This window comes from Perissodus microlepis, chromosome 17 (assembly GCF_051167445.1).
Source record: "Perissodus microlepis isolate ML-2025 ecotype Zambia chromosome 17, ASM5116744v1, whole genome shotgun sequence".
NCBI classification, from domain to species: domain Eukaryota; kingdom Metazoa; phylum Chordata; class Actinopteri; order Cichliformes; family Cichlidae; genus Perissodus; species Perissodus microlepis.
Window position 1 is genome coordinate 5,898,296 of NC_140477.1, and position 26,705 is coordinate 5,925,000.

The 26,705-nt window shown below is 39.8% G+C and overlaps 2 protein-coding genes across 4 annotated transcripts in view; one reads left to right on the plus strand and one right to left on the minus strand.

Annotated features, from left to right (window-relative positions):
• Positions 1-16,165, plus strand: part of LOC146369103 (protein phosphatase 1H-like) — a 35,809-nt gene extending 19,644 nt beyond the window's left edge. Inside the window, exons 6-10 of the mRNA XM_084909667.1 lie at positions 556-674; positions 5,471-5,534; positions 7,664-7,771; positions 11,435-11,586; positions 11,953-16,165. Of these exons, the coding sequence (XP_084765793.1) occupies positions 556-674; positions 5,471-5,534; positions 7,664-7,771; positions 11,435-11,586; positions 11,953-12,100 (591 nt within the window). The 3' untranslated portion in view covers positions 12,101-16,165. The remainder of the gene's footprint in view (positions 1-555; positions 675-5,470; positions 5,535-7,663; positions 7,772-11,434; positions 11,587-11,952) is intronic.
• A 5,832-nt stretch (positions 16,166-21,997) lies between these two features.
• usp15 (ubiquitin specific peptidase 15) overlaps positions 21,998-26,705 on the minus strand; it is a 27,439-nt gene continuing 22,731 nt past the window's right edge. For all 3 annotated transcript variants that reach the window (XM_084910690.1, XM_084910689.1, XM_084910691.1), the window contains 2 exons: positions 26,374-26,462; positions 21,998-24,648 (listed from right to left, as the gene is read on the minus strand). In XM_084910690.1, the coding sequence (XP_084766816.1) occupies positions 24,313-24,648; positions 26,374-26,462 (425 nt within the window). In that variant the 3' untranslated portion in view covers positions 21,998-24,312. The remainder of the gene's footprint in view (positions 24,649-26,373; positions 26,463-26,705) is intronic.

Below are 26,705 nucleotides of genomic sequence, written 5' to 3' on the forward strand. Positions count from 1 at the left end.
TAAATTTTTTTCATAAATATACTAGTAAAGTGTTATAGACTCATATATAACAAATCTAAAGTTAAAAGTAAGTAGTTCGAGCTGCTTCAAGGCTTCAAGCTGCTCTAAATGTTTGGTTTCAAGCAGGTTTTTTTCAGCTGTTGGCTGTGGATATTATTAACATGGCCATCTGAGGTGTGTTTAAATCTTCTGTTGATGAGGGGCAACCAATCAGAAGAAAGTTTGCTTAAAGGGGAGGGACTTAGAACTGGGATTATTTTGATTTTTGAGTCTTTCAAAGTTAGTCTAGTAGAGTCCCTAAATAAAAAATATGGTGCTGGTAATGAGCATATTAGAGCAAATTTAAGTGTAAATGACACTGATGTCATCACACAGTTTGTGCGTCAGAACACTGAGAAGATTCTCTTTCAGCTTCTTGCCCGCAGTTCTTTAATAATTAAATTTCAAATAGTGTTTGTTGCAACACTTAAAATTGGGCAAAAAACCTACAGTGATGGGTAAGGATGCTCCGCACATCTGCCACATAATGACTCAAAATTACTGTCTGTCCTCCAGGGTTTCATGCAGCCTCACCTGTTAGGAAATGAGTTCACGCACCTGGAGTTCCCCCGGAGAGTTCAGAGGAAGGAGGTGGGCAAGAGGATGCTCTACAGAGACTTCACCATGAACGGATGGTGCGTTTTTCCCATTTAACATTTCACACACGGGTGTCGTGAAGCACTTAACGACGGCAGACTCCCACATCCCTAAAGCAGGCTGTGTTACCGTGTACGATGCCATTCAATTTATAATGTGGAATGAAAACTGCTAATTTTCGGGGTCTCGCAGACCTCAACCCTCTCCTGCTGCATTCTTATTAGATGGAGTTGTGATGGGAAAAAAAGTCTCTGCTCCTGCCTCTTTTACTCTTGCTCATAATATGGCATCCGGTGGGAGCTGAGGAGACCAGCAGAGAGCTAATGAGGGAGAAGCCTAACCTGATTCGATATAATGATACAGCAGAGATGGTCCTGTATGTGCGTTGTTATGTGGGTTAGCAAGGCACCATGCTGTTTGACTGTGGCTGCAGTGGAAGCCAGTAATGAGGTGTGCTTTTACTGACACAATCGCTCCCTCTCCCCAACACACAGGCACATACAGTACTGTTCCTTTTGTGTGATGTATATTTCACTGTGACACTGCCCCTCGAAAGCAGAGATGTGCCAGCCAGGATGTAGCGCCGACTTTCTCTTCACATCGGAGAAAGGAAACTGTTTGGAGTCATTTGTTGTATTTGTCCATATTTCAGTAGAAGGAGGTAACATTTGAACATTTCTGGAACTGGTGCAGATTTAATAGAAACATTTTGTTGCAGATTCCAAACTACAATGGACAAGCGTCATGGTGTGATTGGTATTGGTTTGGGGCATAGACTGTATATTAAAAATGGACTTAGCCACAGTGATGATGCTTATTGCTTGTGGACTGCCATCTTGAAGCTTTTTGGGGGGCATTTTGCCAGTCATCTCATGTTTGCCTGATGTTCAGCAGCTGCTACTAACCTAGCTGGTGTATGCTAGGTTTATTAGATGCTTTTTGCTGAAGATGATTGTTTAATGTGGCTTTTAATGGTATTGATGAAAGTGTTTTTGGTCAACCAGACCATTGTAGTTAAAAGCGGTAAAACCCAACGATCTGAAAGATGGTGGAAAGAGGGGATCAGCCTGAAGCAATATTTCCGTATGGATTCATCACCACTAGTGGACACTTTTGGAATTACGCTATTCATCTAATCTAGAAATATAAAGAAATCATGGCATGTTTTGTATGAGTAACCTTTCTTTAAGTAAGAATTCTCAAACATTAACTGGTCTGTGGACAAAAATAACAGCTCATCTGTCCACTGAAAATGAGAAACTCACTGCAGTGGAAAAAAGAAAATCCAGGTACAGTGGTCCCTCGTTTATTGCGGCAATTACGTTCCAAAAATAACCAGCGATAGGTGAAATCTGCGAAGTACCCAACTTTTTATAGTTATTATAGATGTTGTCAGGCTGTAAAACCCCTCACTACACACTTTATACACTTTTCTCAGACAGGCATGAACATGTTCACACGTTTCTCTCGTGTTTAAACACTCTCAAAGTTTAACCCTTATAGAAAAATAAGTCCAGTATTATAGATTGAAACCAAAGGCACCCGCAGTCGTCGACATTGTTGTGTTTGTTGGGGAGAAAACGCGCAAACATTCAGTACAGCAGAGTCACACTGCTAGCAATCGAAGATTTATGTAAATTTGACAAGCTGAACGCATTCTGTACTGTACAGGAGACATGGCACAAGATTGATTGACAATGGTCTACAGCCAATCAGCACGCAGAACACAATGTGCTGTTTAAAAAAAAACCCACACACACATGGAAAATTGCACAATAAAAATCCGCAAAACAGTGAGGCCGCGAAAGATGAACCGCGTTATAGCTAGTAAGAGTTTCTCTACAAGTTATTAAATCATGGGGTGTACGTAGTTTTTCACAGGACTGCATATCTCATCTTTCTATTAGGTTCATTTCATCATAATTTGCTGATAGTCGCAAATTGAGTCAGCTGGAGAATAAAGCTGAAGTAGCTTATGGCTTGTTTACTCCAAGCAGTGAATTTTCAGTACTGAGAATGAGAATTGTCATTCAGAAGTTCCCTCACTTTCAACGTAAAATGGTGGGAGAAAAAAAATTAGAGTAATCTTTAGTTTGCATTTGTCTGTCCGTGTTAAGTTTGACACGCACGGGCAGGAGGGCCGCTGATGGATGAAGACGATGTAGAGGTAGAGATGATGCTGGCAAGGAAGAGACAAAAAGAGAGCCTTGCCTGTGGGTCGGGTAAAGTACATCACTCACTTTTGAGACAGACGGACAGATGGGCTGAAAGAGACATGGACTGACAGACAGAGCAAACCCTTACTCAGATAATAAAGCTGTTTGAAGTTGTTGATATTCTCCACTGACTGGTGACGCCAAACCTAATCTAGCCAGTTTAAGTACATCAGCGTCAGCCAGGGAGTCTTTCAGTCTGACATCAAAGCTCCATTTCTAAGTTTGTTTTTCAGATCTCTCTCCCCACCCACTTTTATGCACTTCTGAACTTATTTTTGTTGCTTGCTTACGGATCCTGAGATTCCCTCCCTCTAGCTTTCTTGCTAAAATATTCAGCTCTGAAAACACTTATTACGCCCTAGAGAGTCACTCTGGCGTTGACGTGCAAGAAAAATCAAAAACCTAAAAGTGTGTGATTCACTTTGTTGCTAACCTGTGTGTTCGTCCTTAGACACAAGTTATTACTACAGTAAGAAATGGGACAATCATAAATTAACATTTGATTAGAGACAAAAGTAAAATATAGAATTTCCAAAATTATTGTTTGTGTGTAGTTAAAGTTACCTTGATCTGTGGCTACTAGTTATTTGAGAGGTTGAATAGATAAAGTTATTTATCAGGTAAGAGGTAGCATTGATGATTCTTTCAAATTTTTGTCCATCAGGTGCTTCGGTTTTATAAAAGTAGAACAGTAAATAGCCGTACCTCTTAAACTGCCACCTGGAGGCAACAGGACAATCTATAAATACAACACTGAAGTATTGGTTTGTGGCTAAAATGTTAGCTGTCACTGCTGTAGCAGAAATTGACTTCCAATTTCCATTTGGGTTTCTGTCAGTCCACCCAACTTATGTACAGTGCCCTCTAAAAGCACGTTAACAGCAGGGTGAAAATTTCAAACTGACTTACTCGTCATTACGGATGATCGATGATGCTGATACACGTCATTGCTGGTGATAAATGACACCTGCAGCAGGACGAAGTGTTCAAAGTACAGACTGTTGTTTTTTTCTTTTTTGTCTGGCTGTGCACAAAGCAGTTCCTCCAGACTCACTGGTCACACCTTTCATCCATAAAAATCCCAAAACGCGCTGAAACCAAAGCAACAAATGTCTTAAATTACGTTTATCTGTGAACTTTTTTTGCACATCTGAAACATCAACTTCCGAATTGCTATTTAGACATTATAATAAACTGTATGCACATTTAAGTCTTATATTACAATAAATATATAGAGGACTAACAGTTTTATGTCAAATTATTGCTTTTTGGATGCCCCGTCAAGTGCTTGTATCATGAACCGATAAGAGTTCCAAAGTATAAGTTGTGCCCATGTGTGGGATGTTGCTGTATCAGCAGCTGGACTCTTTGTTGCACTTTGTATGAGGTAGATCAAACCCAGAATTGTCTCTTTGCTACCTCTTGTTCTTTTCTGCTGAGGTGACCAGCCATCACACATAAATCTGCTTATGTTAGGGGGACATTTTTTGCCATTGTGTTCACCGTGAATAGAATTGACGTATAAATAGCTTAAGGGGCAATTGTTGAAACTATTGCACACTAAGTGGTAGAGGTGGGAATCACCATACATCCCACGATATGATATTATCACAATACTTAACGCACGATACAATATTATTGCAATTTTTTTTTTATATTTTGCGATATTCAAATTCTGTACATACAGGTAAACTTTATCAATATTCATTTTATCTAATATCAAAGTCTCACACTCAGTCTCTCATTTCAGTCAGTTTTATTGTTGACAAACTGAACGGTTTGTATTATAGTCTAGTCCAACTTAACTGAATGCAACCATCTGGCACAATTATAGCTATTCTGAACTATGAAATTTATGAAAACTATGCAGCCCATTCAGCAACTGAAGAATTTGAAAGTAAATTAAAACAAAATATAATTTTGCATTAAATAAAAAAGTTTTAAACTTAATTAAAATAAAACATGTCTTAAATTAAAATAAGTAAACTGTCATGTTTATTGCTGCCAAAAAAAAAGTTAAACACATTTGGACAGTGAAGGAATGTCAGGATTCTTGCTCAGAAAAAGGAGCTGATCAACATGCTCTGAAGTCAGAGCATGTTCCATTCCACAAAAACTTTTTTTGTAACAAAATATCAATTTCTGCTGTCCCTGTATCGATACATTATTAGCAAACAAAATATCACGATACTACACAGTATCGATTTTTTTCCCCCACCCCTACTAAGTGGTGTGATTTATATTTCCTGGATTATATGAGGTTTGACTGGACCACTGTTTGATGTAGAAGTATCTGCGTTACAGTCCCTGGCGTCCATCTGTAACTCAGTACACCGCATGTTAGGGAAGAGGCTGTAGAACCTGTTTATTGTGGATCTGCTGTAGAGCAAAATATTCACCATAAGGTACTGAGACACCAAGATGGCATTTAAGATAGGGAAGAAATAAGACCCCTGAGCCCCTCTTTTTTTTCCTTTTTGAAAGTATGCATGCTTTTCGTGTGTGTCTGTCAAACATAATTAACATATACACGCTTTAAAAAGTGCGCCTATGAAAGAAAAGGGGTGGAAAAGGGAAAAATTCATTGCCTTGATCTGCATTTCTTTCCTCATGCACAGGGCTTACAAGACGATCGAGGATGAAGATCTCAAGTTTCCTCTTATATACGGTGAAGGGAAAAAGGTAAGTGTGTGTGTGTGTCAGTGCAAATTTTACTGAGTTTGTGTGTCTTCACCAACCCTTGTGTGGTTTGTACTGTAGAATTCAGAAGTGCAGAGAAAAAATCACTTGCTCCAAAATTGTCAGTCTGTCTCTCTCTCACACACACACACACACACACACACACACACTCTCTACAAGCCTGCCAGCCTCCCAGAAAGTGGGCGAACTCTCTGAAGTGAGTGCGTGTGTCAGTGCGCACCCTCACTTAGAAGAGAGGGGAGACGGTCCATCTATTTCACTCCAGCGGCAACCCTATATCTAAGACACACACAGACATTCAGACAGACACACACCACTCGGGAGATGACAGTCGTCTCTCTGAGAAGCGAAGTTAATCCCCGCTGGGATAGCAGGGGAGAGGAGAGAAGGAGAGACTGAAAATACTCCACCAAATAAACTGCAGCGGAGAAAGGGGGGAAAACGCCTTTAAATTCTCAGTCACGTCCGTTTGTTTCATATTTTCAATCAATTCCATTTGATGCAGAGATAGATGTAACGCGAAGCTCCAGAAAGGAAAGCATCTTCTGACGACCACACAGCGCGCATACACGCACACGCACGCACACACACGCACACACACACACACACACACACACACACAGTGTCGTCCGTCTGAAGTAGTGAATGGCTGCTGAATTCAAAGAGCGGTCACAACAAAGCGTCGTCACAGGGATATGAGAGAGGAAGGCAGTTGCACAAGAATGCGATAACTGAAAGACTAGTTTAGTCTGAGTGCACTTTTGACACTGTTGCTTTTGCCGTAAATATCCTTCCGCTGTTTGGCCAGCATGCATTTAACAAATCCATTTTGAAGCTGTTTGTTGTGCCGCTGCCTGATAATGTCATCATCGTGCAAAGCAGTAGTTTTACAGAGAAATTCTGCCCCAGATGCTTCTTTTTTTTTCAGTACGTTTGCCCATTCATCCAAAAAAACGAAAGCTTTATCGCACTCGTCTATCACCAGCCTGCCACCCACTTACATCGGCCCCTCAAAAAGCACGTTAACAGCAGGGTGAAAATTTCAAACCGACTCGCTCGTCATTACTGATGATTGATGATGTTGATACGCAGCACTGATGATAGATGGCAGCAGCAGGATGAATTCTTAAGGGCACAGATGGATTTTTGTCTGGCTGTGTACAAAGCAAGTACCTCCTGTCTCATTGGCCAGACCTTTCCTCCTTCAGATACACATTGCCCTTTAATATGCTGCAAACAAAGCAACAAAAAGACTACACAACCAAACAATACAGCTTCATAATTTTTATTCCTGAAAACTTGTGTGAATTTGTTTTTTTTAAATCTAAAATATCAGCTGTTAATATGTTGGTATATAATAAAAAATGTATGTGGATGTAAATGATGTATTATAAAAGCGCAGACTGTCATTGAATGTTCCCAGATTCACTCGCCCAAAATAGTGTTAGCATATGTTTATGTGATTCCTGTCACTCAGTTCAGTAAGGAGACATCATTTTGGGGATGAACATGATTTATTGAGATACAGAATTTGAATAAAAGCGTTTTGGCGATTAGACCCGGATAAACCAGCAGCAGCAGAATGGAGACCCAGCAATGACAGGAATTAGGACAGGACCCCCCCATTGTGTTTATGCTGGTGCTGGTGAAGATGGAGACTTGGGTTATGGCTCAGAGATGCCGGGGAGAGATGGATGGGAAGGAGGCGGGTTGCACAAATGCGGTCTGATAGGTGGAATGACAGAAGAGCACTGAGATTTAAAGGCTGATTGAAAATGGCTGGATGAGAGTAATGATGTCAGTACTGAGTTCTGACAGCGTGGGAAAGAGGAAGTGATGTAAAGAAAAATTCTAGCAGGCAGATGAGTGATTTCAGATCTTACTTCTTGAACTTATGCATTAACTTTGTTGTGAAGCTTTGTTTATGTCAGTGTCTGGGAGAAGATACTATCGGCTGCTCTCTCGCCACAACGGGTCACCGAGGCGGGTAGCTCCACATGATTGGTGTGGAAGTTTTATGCCGGATCCTCTTCCAAAGAGAACTTGTGTCTCTGGCTGAGATGCTAAATGCTTAAAAAAAAAAAAAAAACCCTAACCAGTTTGTTTTCCAGGCGCGGGTGTTGGCCACCATCGGTGTGACCCGCGGACTCGGTGACCACGACCTCAAAGTTCATGACTCCAACATCTTCATCAAGCCATTCCTGTCCTGTTGCCCTGAGGTAAAGTGACCTGCTGACACACTTAGATGTAACGCAAAATGAAAACAGAGCATTGCTTTCACCTTTATATTTTGCTACATTCCTCTTAATTAATCTTTGTAGACAGATAAAGCGTTTCATCTTTTAGAAGAAAAATACAAAGCCTTTCCCTCCAATCATTGCAGCTGTGATGAAGTGCTCGACAGCTCTCGATTTTCCCTGCAACGCTTTGCACACAGGTACATTTTGCCAGTTTGGGAAAAAAAAATCTGCAAGGGGATAACACGTATTTTCACCAGTGTGTTAATTATTATCTTGAGCATTCGCTACTCACCGTGTTTGGTGGATGCTTATCTTTGGTCAAACAGAATTTGACTGCTTTGGGGCTTTCAGTGTGTCTCTGTGAGGTGGGTGGAAACGCTTTCGTGGACATCTGAGCAGACGTTGGATTAGCAGCCATTGCGTTGTTTTTCTGGAACTTAGTGCAATAATTATACTGCCGTCTGCGGTGTGTTTTCAGGCGGCTGAATGAATCAGTTGTGCTGATTTGTGGTGCAGACACAACTTTGCAAGGCTCTTAGCATGTGATTTGTTCTTAGTTTCCAAACATCAGAGGATGAGCCAGCTCTTCACCTTCTGCTGTCCGAGACTTTTTAGACGGCCTATTATCGGCTGTTTAGCTGTTTTTTTTAACATAGTTTTATTACATCCAGTAAAAGTCACGCTGCACAGTACAGGGAACTGCTATGATTGGCTCATCAAGCGTGAAGTGTTCCTTTATTTATGTATTTCTATTTTGAGCAGTGTATTTAACATTTAACACAATTGCTACTTAAAGTTTGAAATGCAGTTTTTAAAAAGTGAAAACATATTTAATAATTCACGTTCAATTTTCAAGCTAAAAAACAATAAAAATAAATAAATAAACAATGAAAGGAACACTTCACACTTGATGATTAAAAAAAGTAAAAAAGAAATTTCCACCTATAGCCACCCCTGTAATGGTATGTAATTTCATGTAAACTGCTGTTGTTCCTCTGTACATGACTAATCTTCAGTTTCTCTCTCACCGGTTCCTCCTCCTTGCGATCATTTCAATTTCTTGAACTATTGAAGCTGCTGGCAGAAAATCTGTGAAAGCATATGGCAATGTGTGAATTGCCCAGCTGTATACATAAAAAAACAACAACATTTTGAGTGTTTTTTATGTTTTCATCTTCATCTTGGATTTATGAAGACTATAAGGATTTATGAAGTCAGCTTTGTAAATTAGCTTTTTACAGCTTCTTGCAAACAAGTCTGACATATAGCATGTGGCTTTTGTCCAGGCGGATACTGAAAGAATAAAAAGCATAATCTGCATCCTGCACTGTAATTATATAAACTCTGCCTGCAGTCCTGGCAAATCAGCTGATCAGTGCCAGCCTATATGAACTTGATAGCTGGTAGTCTTTTACTCTAACAAATGGTCCTGCATGCAGCAACTACTGTCTCTGCAAATCACATTGCACCCCATCTCCTTCATTTAATGCTATTTACAATATTTTAGATGCCACGTCAGTTGTCTTTTGGTTTTTCCATGTATGTGCATGAAAAGCTCAGGAGCAGTCATGAAACGAAATATAAGTTAGTGCAGATGGAATAAGTCAGTCAGTTGGCTTAACCTACTTCTGCCTCGGTCATATCTGCACTGCAGTCACTAGAGATGCAATTTTCTGCTTCTCTGTCTGGAAAAAAAAAAGTCCTCTGCTGCTGAAGAACTTGAGCTCACCTGTCTGACTGTCTGGCGCTGGTTTCAAACCGCTTTCATCTCCTGATGCAGTTTGTCTTATAGAGTTTTGCATTTTTCCTCCCCGAGCGCTCTGCTTGATCTTTAATTCATTAATTCCCGGGGTTCATACCAGGTTCACATGGAAGTCTTAACTCCTCTCAGCACTCAGAGCCTCTGTCTGGATCTCTCCCTCTCACAAACGAATCTCTCACCTCTCCACAAAGCCTCTCAGGGGTATCTCGAGATGTTCTCTGTAAAGGAAGAAACGGCATTACATTCATTAAGTCGTAGAAGCGTCAGGCGTCATTGTGTGTAAAGTGTTGGACAGAAAAGATTTCATCATTTCATCTGTCGTAGTCATAGTATACCAGCCTTAATTAAAATTGCAGTTTTGTTTCACTGTTTTGTAATTACATAAATGTGTAAAAGCCAATTAGCAAAACTGGAAAGGGGAAAAAACTACAAGCAAGATTTTCAAAAGGATAATAATAGAATCTCTTATTTATTAATGGATGTGTAGTGTATTATTTTGAATTACAGGGCAGATGGAAAATAATGGTTTACTCTGACTCATTTCATGGGTTTTTTTTCTGCTTTTTTTTTCCTGCTGATGAATACATAAAGGATTCTAGAAAATAGTTGAATATTTTCTGCACTTTAAAGCCATAGTGATGAGATCCAGCAGTGCAGATTCTTCCTCTATTCTTTTTTATGTTTTTCATATCAATTTGAAATGAGTAGTGAATAAGGCAGGAGGGTGAAGCAATCCTGTGTTTCAGCAGTGAACACAAGAGCAAAGTAACAACAAAGGTTGATGTGTGCAGTCAGACCAGGCAGTCGATTCAAACAGGGTGGTGGTTGGGGTACTGAGTACTATAAGTTTCTGTATAATAAGGCATCTATAAATTGCTATTAGCAAAGCCCCAAATTGCTTCACAAAAATAAAAAATGCAAACAAAAGAACTACTTTTTTTTTTTTTTATTTAAAAAAAAGAACAATGAGAAACCACAGCTAAATATTTTAAAAGAATCTCAATAAAAGACCTACGATGTTGCCAGATGATGCAAGTCTGGTCACTTGATCTCACGAGCTGACAGCTATGGATATCGACCATTCAAGCATCTCAGAGAGCACCCGTGTAACATGAAGGGGTCATGGGTCTTATGGTACGGGGCTATTCAATGCTAACTGATGAGCAGAGTTTTAAAATAATGTGAAAAATAATACTTGGCCAATGTGATTTTGGACATAGCAGAGTGATATAGGCAGCATGTACAGTATGTATAGCTAGCTGTAGCTAACAGTCATCAAAGCGGGAGCAAATAATTTCCTGTATGTACAATGGATGAAAGAAACAATGTCATTTTGGATTGTATTAAAATCCATTTATTTATTATAAAAGCATCAGAACACTTACAATTACTTAATGGATTTGGTCATGAACCAACTCCACTACTGAGCTGGCAACATCAGGCTTTTCTTCCATGCTTTAGGACTAAGAGTATAAAAACAGTCTTGGGGTCACTGGACTAAAAAGAGAAGTATAACTTAAGAAAATGTAGGTTAGAACAGTCCATGTGAGAAAACGCAAACTGCAATTAACAATGGACCAAGGATCGAGCCTTGAGGAACACCACAACTAAAATCGGTAACAGTGAAATGTTGCCGTAGGAACACTGATTTTGAAATGTATGAATGTTAAAGATCTAGAGCACTTCCCTTAGAACCAACCCCCTTTTTTATGCAATGCAGAAGAATGGAATGATTGCGTAAAACCTATTAAAAAGGTCATTTGATACCCTCGGTAGAGCTTTCTCTTTGCTATAATGAGCTTTAAAAAACATCCATATTACTACCGATAAAAGGGATCAGTTGAGTTGAACTGATGGCCCTTTTGTTGTTTATCATGCAGGTGAAGGTGTATAACCTGATGCATTACGAACACGGAGCTGATGATGTGCTTGTGATGGGAACTGATGGCCTCTGGGATGTCCTTTCCAACCAGGAGGTGGCTGAAGCCGTCACCACCTTTCTAGCTAACTGCGACCCTGACGACTTGCACAGGTTGGAACTTTCCTTTGTTTTATTTCCTTTGTCTAGTTATTTCATTTTTGCTACATAAATAAATAGGAATTTTGTAAATTGTGCCTCTGTTTTGTGTATTTTATTCAGAATTACATCCTTCTTTTCAGCACCATGCGCTGTTAGACTATAGAGTTTGGCACATCAGTGCAGAAAGGCTCAGATATCTTGTTGCTACATAAGATCCACAGATGTCAAACTGCAAGACAACTAAAGTTTCAAAATACTAAAATCACAATAGAGCTCTGGCAACTTCTGTGTTTCAAGAGAGTGCCATTAAATTAAATGAGCTACAGCGTATCACAATATTAAAGCAAGGGCTTCATTGCTGTGTCTTCTATTGGCCAGGTACACAATGGCAGCACAGGATTTGGTGATGCGAGCACGAGGTGTTCTGAGAGACAGAGGCTGGAGGATCACCAATGAGCGCCTGGGCTCCGGAGACGACATCTCAGTCTTCATCATACCTCTCATGTACGGCAACCGCCAGCCCTGAGGAGCATTCCACCGATGCTATGGTTCAGTGATGAGAAAGGCCTGTAGACTCAGCAGGATTGATTACTCCTGAACTCAGAGTCCCCCTTTTAGTTTTCTTGTTTATTTTCTTCCTTAGAAGAAAGTGGCACATTAATTTGTTGGTGCTTCATTTCTCTGCAGGAGTTCAGTATTGATCAGCTCAGGGGAACTACAGTCAGCATCGCCATGTTAGTTTATTAAGACTCCACAGTCATGAAAGCTTAAACCGTAGATAATTTTAAGTCACTAAATCATGTCATGAATAAACAATGTCAAGAAATAATTTGCCTGGCAAAACTCAAATAAGCAAATGCTTTTTTGAAGTGAAGAAGAGCTTTCTCGCTCTTTCCCTCCCTCCTCTTGTGCTAAACAATTCTGGGCTCCTCCTCCTACTATTCCCCTTTCTTTAGTTGATCCTTTCTTCTCTTGTAGGCTATTGTATATTTAACTTGTTTATATATATTTAAAAAAAAAAAAAAAAGAATACCTCCTTTGTCTTGTGAAAATGGACCAAGCTGACATGTCAGCTGCATTTTCCGTTTTGCCACAGTGTGGCTTTAAAGGACTCACTTGCTGAAGAACTGTTTCAAGTTTGCCGAAGAAATTAAAGAAGTGTCAATATGGGCACAGAACAAGAGGTTATCCACATTTCCCAAAAAGTCATTAAAGGATCTTAGCCTTTATCGATCGAAAGTTGAGACAGAAGGACTGATGTGGTTTATGGACAAACAAACACATCTGCACAGCAAAAAAAAAGTTCACTGTGACAAGTCATTTAATCCAGTAACAAGTCGCCATGTTCTACTAAACGTTTTATTAAATTATTTTATTTTAATTATATTCTTAGATATTTAGGCTTTTGTTGTTCTAGCTATTCTCTATCAATTAAATATGAAGCTAAAATCATAGTTCAGCTTAACGAAAGATAAGAAATATTTTGGGTGGGGACCGTGGCACAACCAAACTGATTGTGACCCTATGTAATAAGTTAATGATCTTGTTACCTTTAAAATTGTTGCTCTGAGGATGGGGACAACATCTGTGACCACTAGCAATCAGCCGTTTTCTTGACTTTGAATCATCGAGATATTGATGAACCACTAATAAGAAGGGTTCAGTCTGCCATCAGATTGAATTGGTGCAAGTTGGGAATTTTGTGTGCAGTCATTGATAAAACCTGTTGCAAATTTGTTGCTGTCAACATGCAACATTTACATGAACTACTTACATTCAGAAAACCTCCATAAATAGCTGTGCAGTTGCTGCAGGACGGCGATGTAACTGCAAAATAACATAGCAGGTTTACCTCTTATGTTACTTGCCTCCAAGTGGTCAGTTGGTTGCCGCCACTTCTTGCAATTTCCAGGCTACTATCCATCTTTTTTTTCTCTCCTAGTTGCAGTGAGGTTGCTGTCCTATTTTTACTCTAGCGTGGCCAAGCCATAAGTCGTAAGTGGTTTCTATCTACTGATTTGGAAAATAAATATTTTTTAATATAATTTAAAATCCTTACATTTTTAAATTTGGGATTTGGTTTGGCAATTCTCTTAAAGTTATAAATAACTGGCTTAACATGAGATTAAATGACTTGTACACCAGTGCATTTGCACTTTAGGCCAACCCATATAACTCACTGAAGACCCATGATACGATGAAGAAGCAAATATTCCCTGCAGCAGGGAGGATTGATATAATTCATAGCTGTAGTTTTAAAAAGAAAAATCATGAAGTACAATCAAGGTTGAATCTGAAAGCTTTTGTTTTATTGTTTTGTTTTTGCATGTTTCTTGCTTTAGGTGCTTCATCAAAATACAGATGATGTTGCCTTCAGGGGGACGGGTTTGGGTAAAATGTGTTACCGTGAGTGGATGTAGTGGACTGTGTGTCAGTGCATGCAGTAGCATAATGTAGGCCTGGGATTATGAGCAATGGTGCAATGGTTTGAATTATTGTTGAATTTATATAGACTGAATGAGAACTGGTGATAATGTTATTTGTTATTGTGCAACGATCATGCATATATTATTGATTATATATTATTCCAGACATTTGGCATAAGACCCAAAGGATGAGAGCAGCCACAAAGAAAGGGAACAAAATGAAACGATACCAATGGCTATACACGAAACCAAATCATTTTCTCTTTTTTCCATATTTGTTTCATATTTTTTTAGTTTTAGTTTTAGGAAGTTGCAGAAGATATGAAGTAGTTTGTGCTTCAGAAACTTTAAGGTTATCTCAAAATTTTGGGTTTTTAATCTCCAAATTTTTATTTGTATGTAGAAAATTGAAATTTTGAGATACATAACTTGAAATTTAGAATAATTTTGATGAAATTTTGACTTGCAGATAGGGGGGGAAAGTGGTGGAAAAAACTGACACGTTTCACTCCAAGCTGATGAGGCGAGCAAACAAATGTGTTTTAGAAGAAAAATGTGTTTTGAAAAATTAAACATCATCTTAAATAAATAATTTACCTTCACCATAGTTGATGTATGGGGTTTTGGAATTAAACCGGTGTATTTAAAAGTTGACTGCAAAGCTGGAATATGTAATAAGAGGGTGACAACTATAAAGAAGTCAATTGTTAATAAGTAATGTCCTGAATGATGTCAGATAATTGAGCTGGATGAGAAGAATATTGGTTATTCCTGTGTGTATGGTGCATATGAAACTACACCTAGCAGCTATCTAGCTTAATTTAGCACTAAGACTAGAAAATCAAATACTGCTGATCTTTACTGATACTATATATTATTATTTTGATCTGTAAAAAAGTCAGAGTATAAAAATTCCAGTTTTGCTGTGTTCTTTTTTTTCTTTTTTTGCTTATTAAAAGTTGAGGTCTGTCTTCAGACGTCAATTTCTGGGCTAGCTGTTTCTATGCTACACTAAGCTAAGTTAAGCTAATAGTTTCCTAGCTGTATCGTTAAGATTTACTCGTAGGAACTGAGTGTAGTATTGAAACATCGCACTTCATTCTTCCTAAGACTACATACATGCAAATTACTCAAAATTATTTTGTGTCACCATACATGTACACATGCTATTTGTCATGCTATCTTGTACAGTGTTTGCAGCTGACAACAATAATCTACCTTTTCCTCCAAGAAGCAGTCATTGATGTTTACCTGAACTTTGCATGGTGCATTTTCCCCTCTTATACATTCCATTAACGAAATATTCCAATGTTAAATAATCTATTGGAATATTTTCCTTCGGTTAGGTGTTTAGCATTTGTTAATTAATGAAAAACTTTTCTAATAAGTGGTTATTTTCCCTTCATACTTTACTTTTCCATGTAAATGTTTTTGATGCTACCAGATCTTCAGCATCTGACGTGTGCATCAGTATGTGTTTTGAATGTTCATCCTTCTACCTGTGCTTTAGGCTCTTTATTATTGTCATTAAGCCTTTTTCTCTTAAACGAATGTGGAAACATGAGTATATATTTTATTTTTCCCATCCTATTGTGCCACCCAACTACTGCACATCAACTCAGGTTCAACTGTCATGTGTCGATAACGACCTGTTGAGAGTGGTTTTCTAAAGACAGGAAGTGCTCTGTGTTGGTCTTGGTTCCACTGCATTTGTAAATATGTGGGAGAGCATTGGTGTGTACAGGAAGCTCTTAGACTTGATCAACTTAGTCCCTTCAGTCAACTGTAGGTCTTGCTTTCTGAATTTGCTGTATTGTGAACCTTGTCATTGCTGTTGTTTTTTCTACCTAAGACTACTAATGGTTATAGAAAGATGCAAAGAGCTGATTTCTTTTTTCTGTAGCAAAGAGGAATTTTGAAGCCCAGTGGGAAACCATTTTAAGTGACCATTGTGCTACCCTCAAACTCTGTTTGTGAATGTGAACTGCACATTTTATATAACGTGAAAATAACTTATGAGGTCAAAAAGAAATATTTTTAATGTTTCCTTGTGCAACACTTGGACTTTTTTTTGGGGGGGGGGGGGGGGGGGGTGATGTTTACCTGCAGTGTTTCTTTTCCAGAAATAAAAAAAGAGACAATAAATGTTGAAGATCAATCTAAAATTGTTGTTTGTCTCACTAAAAAAAAGACAGAAAAGGAGTCAAATGGAGCTGTGCTCAACATTCAAGTGAACAGAATCGATAGTTTTCCAAACCTTTGCACTCTCAGTTCAAATCAATCTCAACGAGCAAGAAACAAAAGAGAGTCCAGAGGAGCTAATCAGTGTTGTTGCTGTTTATATTCCCTTGGTTCTGCTTGTGGGAGAAACTAACAAACACGATCAACTGGACACTAAAGGACTAGTTTGGCTCTGAGAGCAGACAGCAGAGGGATTCATTAGAGGAAATACAGACTACTCACTGAATGTCAAACATTTTGCTGGAAACGCTAAACAAGATGAGACATTTTTGTTTTATTTATTTATTTTTACAGCGAACCGTAAGTGCAGTGATTGTGCACAATCATTCAGACACAATTCATAATGTTGATGAGGTAAATATGCGTAAAGGCCATTAGAACAAACTGATTTCCTGTGTGACCACAAAGGAAATGTGGAGAAAAATGGATGAATGACCTCACCATTCATATACTAGTAAGTGGTTTATTTAATACTGTCACCATTGGCAATGTTTGATGACTGCCTAAGTGAAAAAAGTGAAAACAAAAAACAAAAACCGTTGCTATTCTCTACAAAACATATATACGCTTTATTCTTCTCTGTTGCTTACATATATGACTTATTGGCATATATGGAAGCAATAGCTGCCCGTCGAATAATCTTGTGGTATGTCTGTGAAGGTTCTCAGTCATCCAGGTCATCGTAGTCTAAGGAGCTTGGAAAGAAAAGTGTCTGGACTTCTTTAAGTTGCTTGAAGACGTTTCACCTCTCATCCGAGAAGCTTCTTCAGTTCTAAGGGTCAAATGGTGGAGAGTCCCAGATTTAAACCCAGTGGGAGTGTCCCTCCAAGAAGAACAAAAGGACCCCCTGATGATCCTCTACCTAATCACATGAGCCAAGGTGTGAAAATGGGTGTGGATCACAATCAGCCAGGGTTTCGGGTGAGCTCATTGTGAAACCTAGCCCCTACCTATCGTGATTTCCTGAGGTCAGATGGCCCAGGGTGTGAATGGACGTTAAAACGTCTGGGACGGGATCTCAAAACTGGATTATTGATGGCAGCCATCTATAATCTTAAACCTTAAATCTGGGACTCCCCACCATTTGACCCTTAGAACTGAAGAAGCTTCTCGGATGAGAGGTGAAACGTCTTCAAGCAACTTAAAGAAGTCCAGATGCTTTTCTTTCCAAGCTCCTTAGACTAATCTTGTGGTAAAAGGTTTGGCCTAATAAGCATGTGCTTCAGCCAGTACCTTTTTGATTATCCTTATCTGGTGCTTTCTTGCTTTGTGGTTTATCTTTCTTCTGTATTCATTGAGAGATTGAATGGTAATCAAAAAATAAACAAAAAAAATATGCACATGCTTGATGAGTAGGTTATTAAAATAATGAGGTGGGGAAACTAAAATGTTCATCTTCACTGTAAAATAAATAAAGAACCCATTAAATGTACTGCTTTAAAATAAACATTTTTTATAGTTGCCATATTTTTAAACACACAATATTACCATGTTTAACAGCTTTTTTCATGCAATCAACATGAAACCCTGCCTTTTATCAATAGTTCAGGCCGCTGATGGTGGAATGTTGTGGGGAATATTTTCTTGGCACATTTTGGGTCCCTTACTATCAGCCGAGCATTGTTTAAAAGCCTACTTATCATTGTTGCTGACCATCCATCCTTTTATGACCACAGTGATGGCTGCTTGCAGTAGGATGACGCTGTCACAAAGTGGAAAACATCTCAGATTTCTTAAAAATGGTTTGAACAATGAGTTTACTGCACACAAACGGCCTCCACAGTCACCTCAACAGAGCACCTTTGGGATGTGGCACAATGGATCATGGCTGTGCATTTGACAAATCTGCAGCCACTGTGCGATCCTGTCATGTCAATATGGACCAAAATATAAGAAGAATATTTTCTAGCACCTTGATAAAATTGTACCTTGAAGAATGGAGACAAAATTGGGTCCAAGCTTTTACCAGCAAAGTGTAACTAATAAAGTGTCCAGTGAGTGTACCATGAACCATGGCACACATCAGCTTCATTCTAAACTAATTTACAATGCATGTCACTAGGTGACCCTTTAAAATACATAAAAATCCTTTCATTCGTTAAAAAGAATTAAAGAAAATATATTCTTTTTAAAGTTCTCTCATACATGTACTGTCACAGGGATGGATGCACATATAAAACAGGGCTAACAATTTATTTAATGAACTCGGCCTATGTACAGATAATTGTTCATCTCTAGCTCTCGTGCACAGTGTGTATTTTGTCCTATCTCACTCCCAACACCACAAGCCGATGAATGCAGACGGCTGCCACAGAGGTTTCTTCCTGTCAAGTGGGAGTTCTTTTCCACTGTCACCAAGTGCTTGCTGTTAAGGGATCGTTTGATTGATGGTTTTCTATGTATTATTTTTAAAAATATTTTTTTACACAGCTCCCTAAATACTGTTTGACAGTTCAAACATTGAGTTCAAGCACTACACCAATTTCAAAGCATCCATCAGTCAAATGTGTTTAAAACTCACTCCCCTTATTTTTGTGCATAATTCCTCCCATGGAACTGAGGACAGCCTGCTCTTCACAGCACACATTCTGATTTGCCACAATAGGAAATGTCAAAGTGTGTTGATGACAGCTGCACTTGAAGGTTGTCCTGCTTTAGTGAATGCTCCTTAATTGTAAAAGTGGGCGGACTGATCCAAATAGCCACAGTATCGATACCAACACTGGTATTGGTGGATTGGATTGATACTATTTTCCTATCCTCTAAGTTTAGTGTGTAGCCCACTTCATTAAATTACTTTTTTGGCAATAATAAAAGAAAATACCTCAAACGCACACTATGAAAATTCTTTGCATTGACTGTCACATCCATTTTATTTAGAGCCTACAGCACATTTAAACAGAAGTTGCCCCCCCCACACACACACACACACACACATACACAAAAAATGTTTTGAAATACATGAAGAGCAGAAATACATTTTATTTGAGCGCCTTTCTAAAACCCAAGGTCACCTTACAAAGAGAAGAAAAATATAAATAAGACAGTAGATTAAAACAGATTTAAAATACAAAAAATAAACAATTTTTTTTTTAAAGGTAAGATCTGTATTAAAGCGAGCAAGCCAGTTTAAACAAGTATGCTTTAAGCTGTGACTTAAATAAGGGAAGGGAATCTATATTTCTTATGACTGGAGGAAGTGAGTTCCAGAGCCGAGGAGCAGTGCGACTGAACACTCTGTTCCCCATAGTGACAAGACGAGCAGAAAGAACAAGATGAATGGCAGATGAAGATCTGAGAGAGCAGGAAGAAGTGGTAATATGAAGCAGATCACACAGATAAGGAGGGGCAAGGTTATGGATGCACTTAAATGTGAGAACTAAAATTTTAAAGTTTATCCTAGCTTCTATGGGCAACCAGTGAAGCTGATGAAGAATTGGGGTTATATGTTCTCTTAAGGGAGTACGAGTATCAGCACTGGTATCGGCAAAATTGGCTCTATATCTACTTTGTATTGGAGCTATAACACAATTTATAATATGGTACAGCACTAGGTTACCATAAATGCTTGCTAAGACACTTAATGGGACTGGCATCTTTAATTCCATCTATGCTTTAACACCCCACCCCCGTGAGAAATAAGAATGTCTAAGCAGAACATTAATTATAACAAGATTTGGAATCAGATATACACAAATGCACGTGATGCAAGCTTTGGAAAAAATACTTTATTTCAAGAAATGTTAACATTTTTATCACACACAAGTATTTGAATTTTCTTGAAAGCATTCGGGGTTTTTTTATTCCGTCACTTCTTTTTCAGAACGATGTAAAGTGCGGTTTAGGCTTTTATGTCGATCCGGTTGGCTCCCTCGTTGCAAGTCACCAGCGCCGGCAAGGCAGTAGATTGCGCAGTCATCTCCGCAAGGGGTAATATGACAACCCGACCAACAGCACAAACTACTACCTCAGCCAGAACTTGGCACCAGGGATGCGCTTTTCCGTGGAAAATCTCTTGGTTCCAGATTTAATCAGACTATCAGTTTTATTGGCGTCTCCGTGCGTAAAAGCGCACGGAAAATGGCGCACGCCTAAAACGGGGCCGCAATAAAGCGAGACAAAACCCCACCCATAGTAGGAAAGGAGGGGAAAAAAACACCTCCCGTACATTTCCCATATCTCCTGCACACACGCTCTCCTCGGTTGACCTCGGTGGTAAGAAAAAGAGCAAATAGAGAGGGAAAAAATGTGGCAGGTAAGGGCGGCGAAGCGCGTGGAGTGGCACGGTGCCATTCATGTAAAAAAAAAAAAAAAAAAAGGAGAGAGAGAGAAACACGAAATCCTGCTTTTAAAATCTTGTTTTAATTAGAACAATATGGGTGACTGCACGCTATATAAAAACATATTCAGGCACAAATCACCACAAACCACGATACTAACCATTTACCCCCCAAAATATATTTTTTTAGCTCTGAGAGCAACACATTTTGGGGGGGAGGGGGGGTATTTGAAAGAAAGAGATTACCTAAAAGTGAAAACACTTCCTGTAATTCTGTTTAAATTTTTACCTTGCCGGACTTGTTGGATCTGAGAAAACGCAAACGATCCACGGGCTCTTCACGCGGACCTTCACCTTGCAGCCGAACTGCAGCAGGCTGCATTAGAGCCTATTGTTGTCTGCTTCGGTCTCCGCGCCGTGAGCACAAAGTTGTCCAGCCGTCACATCCGCGCGGTTTAAAGGGCAGAAAGCCGTCCGAATCCAAACAGGAGAGCCGCTTTGCTCTAACCTTTCTGCCTCCGACAGCACGTCAGGTAGTGTGTGCGCCCCCTCCCCCCAACTAAAAAAAATCAAATAAAATGAGTGGATGTGGCGGAGCGCCGTGGATAAAATTCGCGGGGAACGTCAGGACGGGTGTAGCCACGACCAGAGATTGGAGAAAACGCAGAGGTCCACCTCTGACTGCTTTCCCAAACACTAGCAGGAGAGGGCACACTGGCAGAGGGCGCCACCAGCTGGTAAAACACAGACGAAGGTGTTTTTAAAGATGTGCCAGACTGTAGCCGTCGTCTATTAAAAAATGTGAAGTGCCAGAAAAATGAAAACTTTATGCTCATGAGAGAGATTTCAGACTATCCATCCCTGTCATTCATAGCCTCCTTTAATGTCAGCGCGTTCTAACGTCCAATCTTAACAAGCAAAGCACGTTTCTCTTTGGGTTTCTCTTTTCTCTGACGGAGTGAGGCGCTTTGCTCACAGCCGATCCTCCTTCTCCTCTCTCCTATTGGTCAGAAGGACGAGCCTCTTCTCGGTAGAACCGCCTTGGCTGTAAGCGGCCGGATAACCCGGAGGAACCGGGGAGAGAACACAGTGTTCCTGCTCACAGATCATACTAGGAGATGGAGAGCAGGGGATAAAACAAAGGGAAGCATGACAGCCTTCCTTTATATGGCTCATAGCGATGTTCACCTTCTTCAGGGAACGCCAGTGAGATCACTTACTGCTGGGATATGAGCTGAGCATGCTTTCCTGACCATAGATGTTAAAGGCGACCTGTTGTGCTAATATTCAGATTCATATTTTTATTCTACCAGAGCAGCTTTGAATGCTGCACATTTTTAAAATGCCTTTTTTTTTTTGGCAAACAGATTGGCAAACAGATTTGTATTTTATTATTTTTCTTATTTATAAAATAATACAGTCAAAGATGTGGGGCAGCTATGGAAGTTGGTCAAGAAAGTGAACCACCAGGCAGAAGCACAGGAAGCTTTACACAACTTTATTGAAGATTGTGTATAAATACACATGCACATTTCAAATGTAAACCCAAGTGAACTCAAGTGCAGCCAAACCTGGTAACTCCCCACCCCCCACCCTCACCCCATACATCATCATGCAAGGATGTCTGGATTATCTTTACAAAAAGAGTCCCAAAACAGAATCATCCTTTGTTTAAAAAATATTCCCTCCCTGACGAGAGCACAGGCAAGACTCTGCAAACTAGTGTGTATGTGTGGACTCGAGCCACGTTACCCCCGACATTTCACGTCTTGCCAAGGTTTTAAATATATTGTTTATTATTAAATGCTTACATATAAATAAATAAATTTTATCAAATGTGCACTCACAGAGTGAACTCTTATGTACAGTATTGTATAAGCCTATAGTAGCAATCACATCTCACTCAGGATGGGGTGAGTTGCCCAAAAAGCAAGGCAGCACTGAGGCGGTAAAGCCACCTGAAGTCAAAGCACAGAGATGCTCTTAAAGGCATGTTACACATCTAATATTCTGAGGCAACAACAGATCCGCTAATGCTGTTTACAATGGAAAGAGCAGGTAGAAAAGAAAACATCGCACTCCACCATGGAGAATAGAGTTTTACCGCGAGTTACGTCGATGGAGGAATATCCTGCCAACGATGTGCCACAAAATATTTTCACTGTATCATGATCCCGAGAAGCTGAAAGGCCTTTTAGGCACACTCACCCCAAAATGTTTTTTTGTTTGTTTTTGTTTTTTTAAGTTTTGTCTCCCTCTCTCCTCAAAGCTCAGGACCACAAAAGAAGGGACGCATTCAGCTAATACCCATGAAATTCATACAGGTAATATAAAATGCAAAGAACACCCATTTCCATCACCTTTCAAACTCGAAAGGGCCATGGGGAGAAGTGAAAGAAAGAAAGGATGACTTAAAAGGCATCAGTCACATACATGTGGTCTGGTTCATTCAGCATACATTCTGGCCCTCTTGTGGGTTAAAAGAAACTGGTGTGACGTGGCTGGGAGATATCAAGCAAGTGACATGGACATTCATAGACGAGTGCTCGTGTAATATCGAGAGATGGTGTGACGGCCGTGTGCAAAGAAAAGGCGACTGGTCTGAGATTAAGAGTTAAGGCCGAGGCGATTCAAACAAGAGACAATGAAATCACCGATGTCCCTAATCTCAAAGTGCCTAAAATCTTAAGAACGTAGCCACAATAAAGCTTTAAATACCATCTAATGAAGTACAACTTCAGGAGCGGGTGAAGAGGAGTAAAGAATCTCTGCTAACTCCTTAAACACCACTTCACTACATATAGGTTTGACTTCCGGATATAAACTTCTAAAAGAGCATTTCCTAATATTTAAAATATGGAGAGATACAGTGTGGTTTCTTTGTAAAGTTAGCCACGCAATATCTCAGTCCTGCTTTACTGAAGAATTATAAACAGAGAGGACTATAGACAGAGCAAAAGCAGGATCTAAAGTTCGCCAAGGCTCATGTCAGTATGCTAATCATGTGTAAAAATCTAAGATCGCAGCAGCATGACAGAGCTAGTTCGGCTGGATGGCTATTTAAAAAAAAAAAGAAAAAAACCCCCACACAGCAACGACTGTCAGTTCTCAACATTATTTCTTAGTGTAGTGGCGTCTCAGCACTGGCTTTCTAAAGGCAGCTTCCTAAGCTCTGTATGTGAGAAAACTCTCTGACACAAAGTTGCAGTATGTCTGGCATCGATACATTTAAAATTTTAAAAAAAGAAAAGAAAAGCGGGGCGGATGGTTGGTGATTGTGCAAGTTCAAAAATGTTTCAGCGCATCATGAAAACTCGGTACAATTCAGTGTTTAAAATATTTACAAAATCTAAACGATGATGCTAAAATGATATATGCCAAAAATGCATTCCTCTCAAAGATATGTACTTTAAAAAAATAAAATAAAACTGAGATTCAAAGCTGTAAAAAAAAAAAAAAAAAAAAAAAAAAAAAAGATCCCGGCTGTTTAGTGACTCTTCTCAGAGAGCAAGTGAGCAAATTCTAAACAAACGAACGTGGCCACACGCGCACACACACACACAAACACACACAGTGATCCAACCACAGAGGAGGGCCCTGATTTCTTAGAGTTGCGTACCCCTGTAGCCCCCTGACCCAACAGCTGATGTCCCCGCAGTGGTTCTTCCTGTCGAGCAGCTAAGTCCGAGCCGCTGGGTGGGACCAGTGGCGCCCGCTGTCACGCCGTGTGTCCGTATGGCTTTGGATGGAAAGATCCCATTCTCTCTATATATATTCATGTCCTCGTTTCACTCAGTTGGTTTTCATGGCGACGTCTCGATTGGGCGCCTGTTCCGCCGCCTCCTCTTCCTCCTCGTCTTCCTGCTCTTCGTCGTTCTTCTTGCACTGGTTCTCATTAGGGTCCTCGTCGTCGCTTTGAACAGCGGCGGCAGCAGCAGCAGACAAGCCTCCCTGAGCGGACAAGGCGGTTTTTCTCTCCCTCCTCTCCTCGCCCTCATTCTCCTCATCCTCCCCTTCCTCTTCTTCATCTTCCTCCTCCTCTTCCTCCTCCTCTCGGTCGAGAGCAAAGTAGCCGGTGCCTTTCACTGTGTCCTGGCGCTGGTAGAACAGCACATAGGCTGCTTTGGACTACAGAGAGAGACGGAAACAAAACAGGAAAGAACGTCACTCAGCTACACTGACATGATGGAGTCAGGCTCACCTTAGAAAACTGACTTTTACCAACTTTTCCTTTTTGTTTTCCTTTGAGAAACAATGAGAAATGCAGTCACTAAAGATTTTTATAAACTGGAAAAGCTGGCTGTATAAATATTCACTAGACCACCAAATCTCTTTTCAATGGAAGCATCCAGGTCTAAAAAATGAAGATAATGCTTAGTGCAAATAAATGCAGTTCCCTTTAATGACCACTTGAGGCTCACTTGAACAGCAGGTCACAGTCCTTACAGACTAGTATAAAACTGCTTTTGTCTCTGCATCATCACAACTGTACAGGGTCTGGATTTTTTTCCTTTAACGGGATTCGCCATTTTACATTGTACTAAGGCATATAGTTTCCATTATTAGGTGTGTGCTTTGAATACATGTAACCATCTGCTGTGCCACATCTTTATCAGTGTGGCCGTGTTTTACATGTTCAATATTTTTAATTTAATAATATGGCCAACAACGTGGCTTGCACATGCACTTAGCGGCACTAACAGATGCCTGAGAAGTAATTTTATTCTGTAGCTGTCGCATGTAGCTGTGTGAACACTCATGCAGTTTGTCAAATGAACATGCCAAACAGCCTTGGCTGATAAGTTAACACCATCACCACTGACCATGGTCAAATGTGTCTGCAGAACAGTAGTCCACAAATCAGCAGACAACAGCAATCTTTCATATAAACCCATGGTATTAATCTGTTACTGAAAGTAGTCCCTAATATTACATTCAGTCCTTTTAAAAAAAAACACAGAACAAAGCACAACAACAATTAGAACAACTGTACATTCTCGATGTTTTTAATGAGAGGCTGGGGATGCAGAAGCTGATAGACTAATACACTGTTAGCTTTGATTTTTGTATAGATTATGTCTCATCTCTTTAAATCCCATCAACTCAGATTAGGATACATACAGTATTCATGCTTGCAACATCATCACTACTGGAGATGTTATTTCCTGGAACATAACATCTCCAACAATTGGCCATCAAACATGAATTTAAAAGCAAAATGAAGTCCTGCTGTAAAGAAATCCTCTGCTAAAACGTATATACTTTGTTAAAATGTATGAAGCCATTACCCATTTTCAAAAATTGTTTACAGAAAGAGCTGGTCTCCTCTGGGGTGGCTTGCTTAATCTCTTCCAGAACATCTAAAGTTCAGTTTGCCTCCAAGATGTGAAAGCCTTTATAAACGCTCTCTATGCACGAAAACATCTCCGTGAGGGTTTACCTGTCTGGCTTCAATCATCCTCCCCACTACACAGAACAGAGAGCTCTTTGTACCACACACCCACACTTACTTTTTGGGAAATCTCAGCACAATTGTCATGATGCATGCTCAATCATCCAGGTAAGTAAATCCCATAAGGTTGATTCTGTTCATCTGGACGTAGCATTTTCAGTGGGAGAAACCACTGAAAATGCTACGTCCAGATGAACAGAATCAACCTTTTGGGGTCTCAGCACAGTTGGATGCCTTGGTGAACTCAGGCTGTGTGGCAACTACATAACTCATCCTCATTACAGTGCACATACGTGCATTACTCTGATGACATAATTCATTTTTTTTGCCCAGCAAGTCTGCCTTTAATAAAAGTGCAGTAGGACCTGCTGCCTGTGGCTTTTACAAATGAGGACACTCACCACTATTTGATCTTCGCTGGCAGGAGACACGCTGCTGTCATCAAAGTTGTACCACTTTCCATCGTCTTTGCTTTTAGCATAACCAGTATCTGAAAAGAAACAAACACAAGATTAAAAGACAGGAAAATACGACAATTAGAGCAGAAATTACTCAATGATTAATCAACTAGTGATTCAAAAGGAAATTTGTAAGAGTTTATGCACCAAATCGAAGCTTTGATTTGAAGAGTAGAAACGTGGCAATGCCAAAAACTGTGTGGGAGACGTATCGATTTTAGCAAAAAGAGCCCAGATACAGAAGTTACTGCTCTGATTACATTTATTTTTCTGTT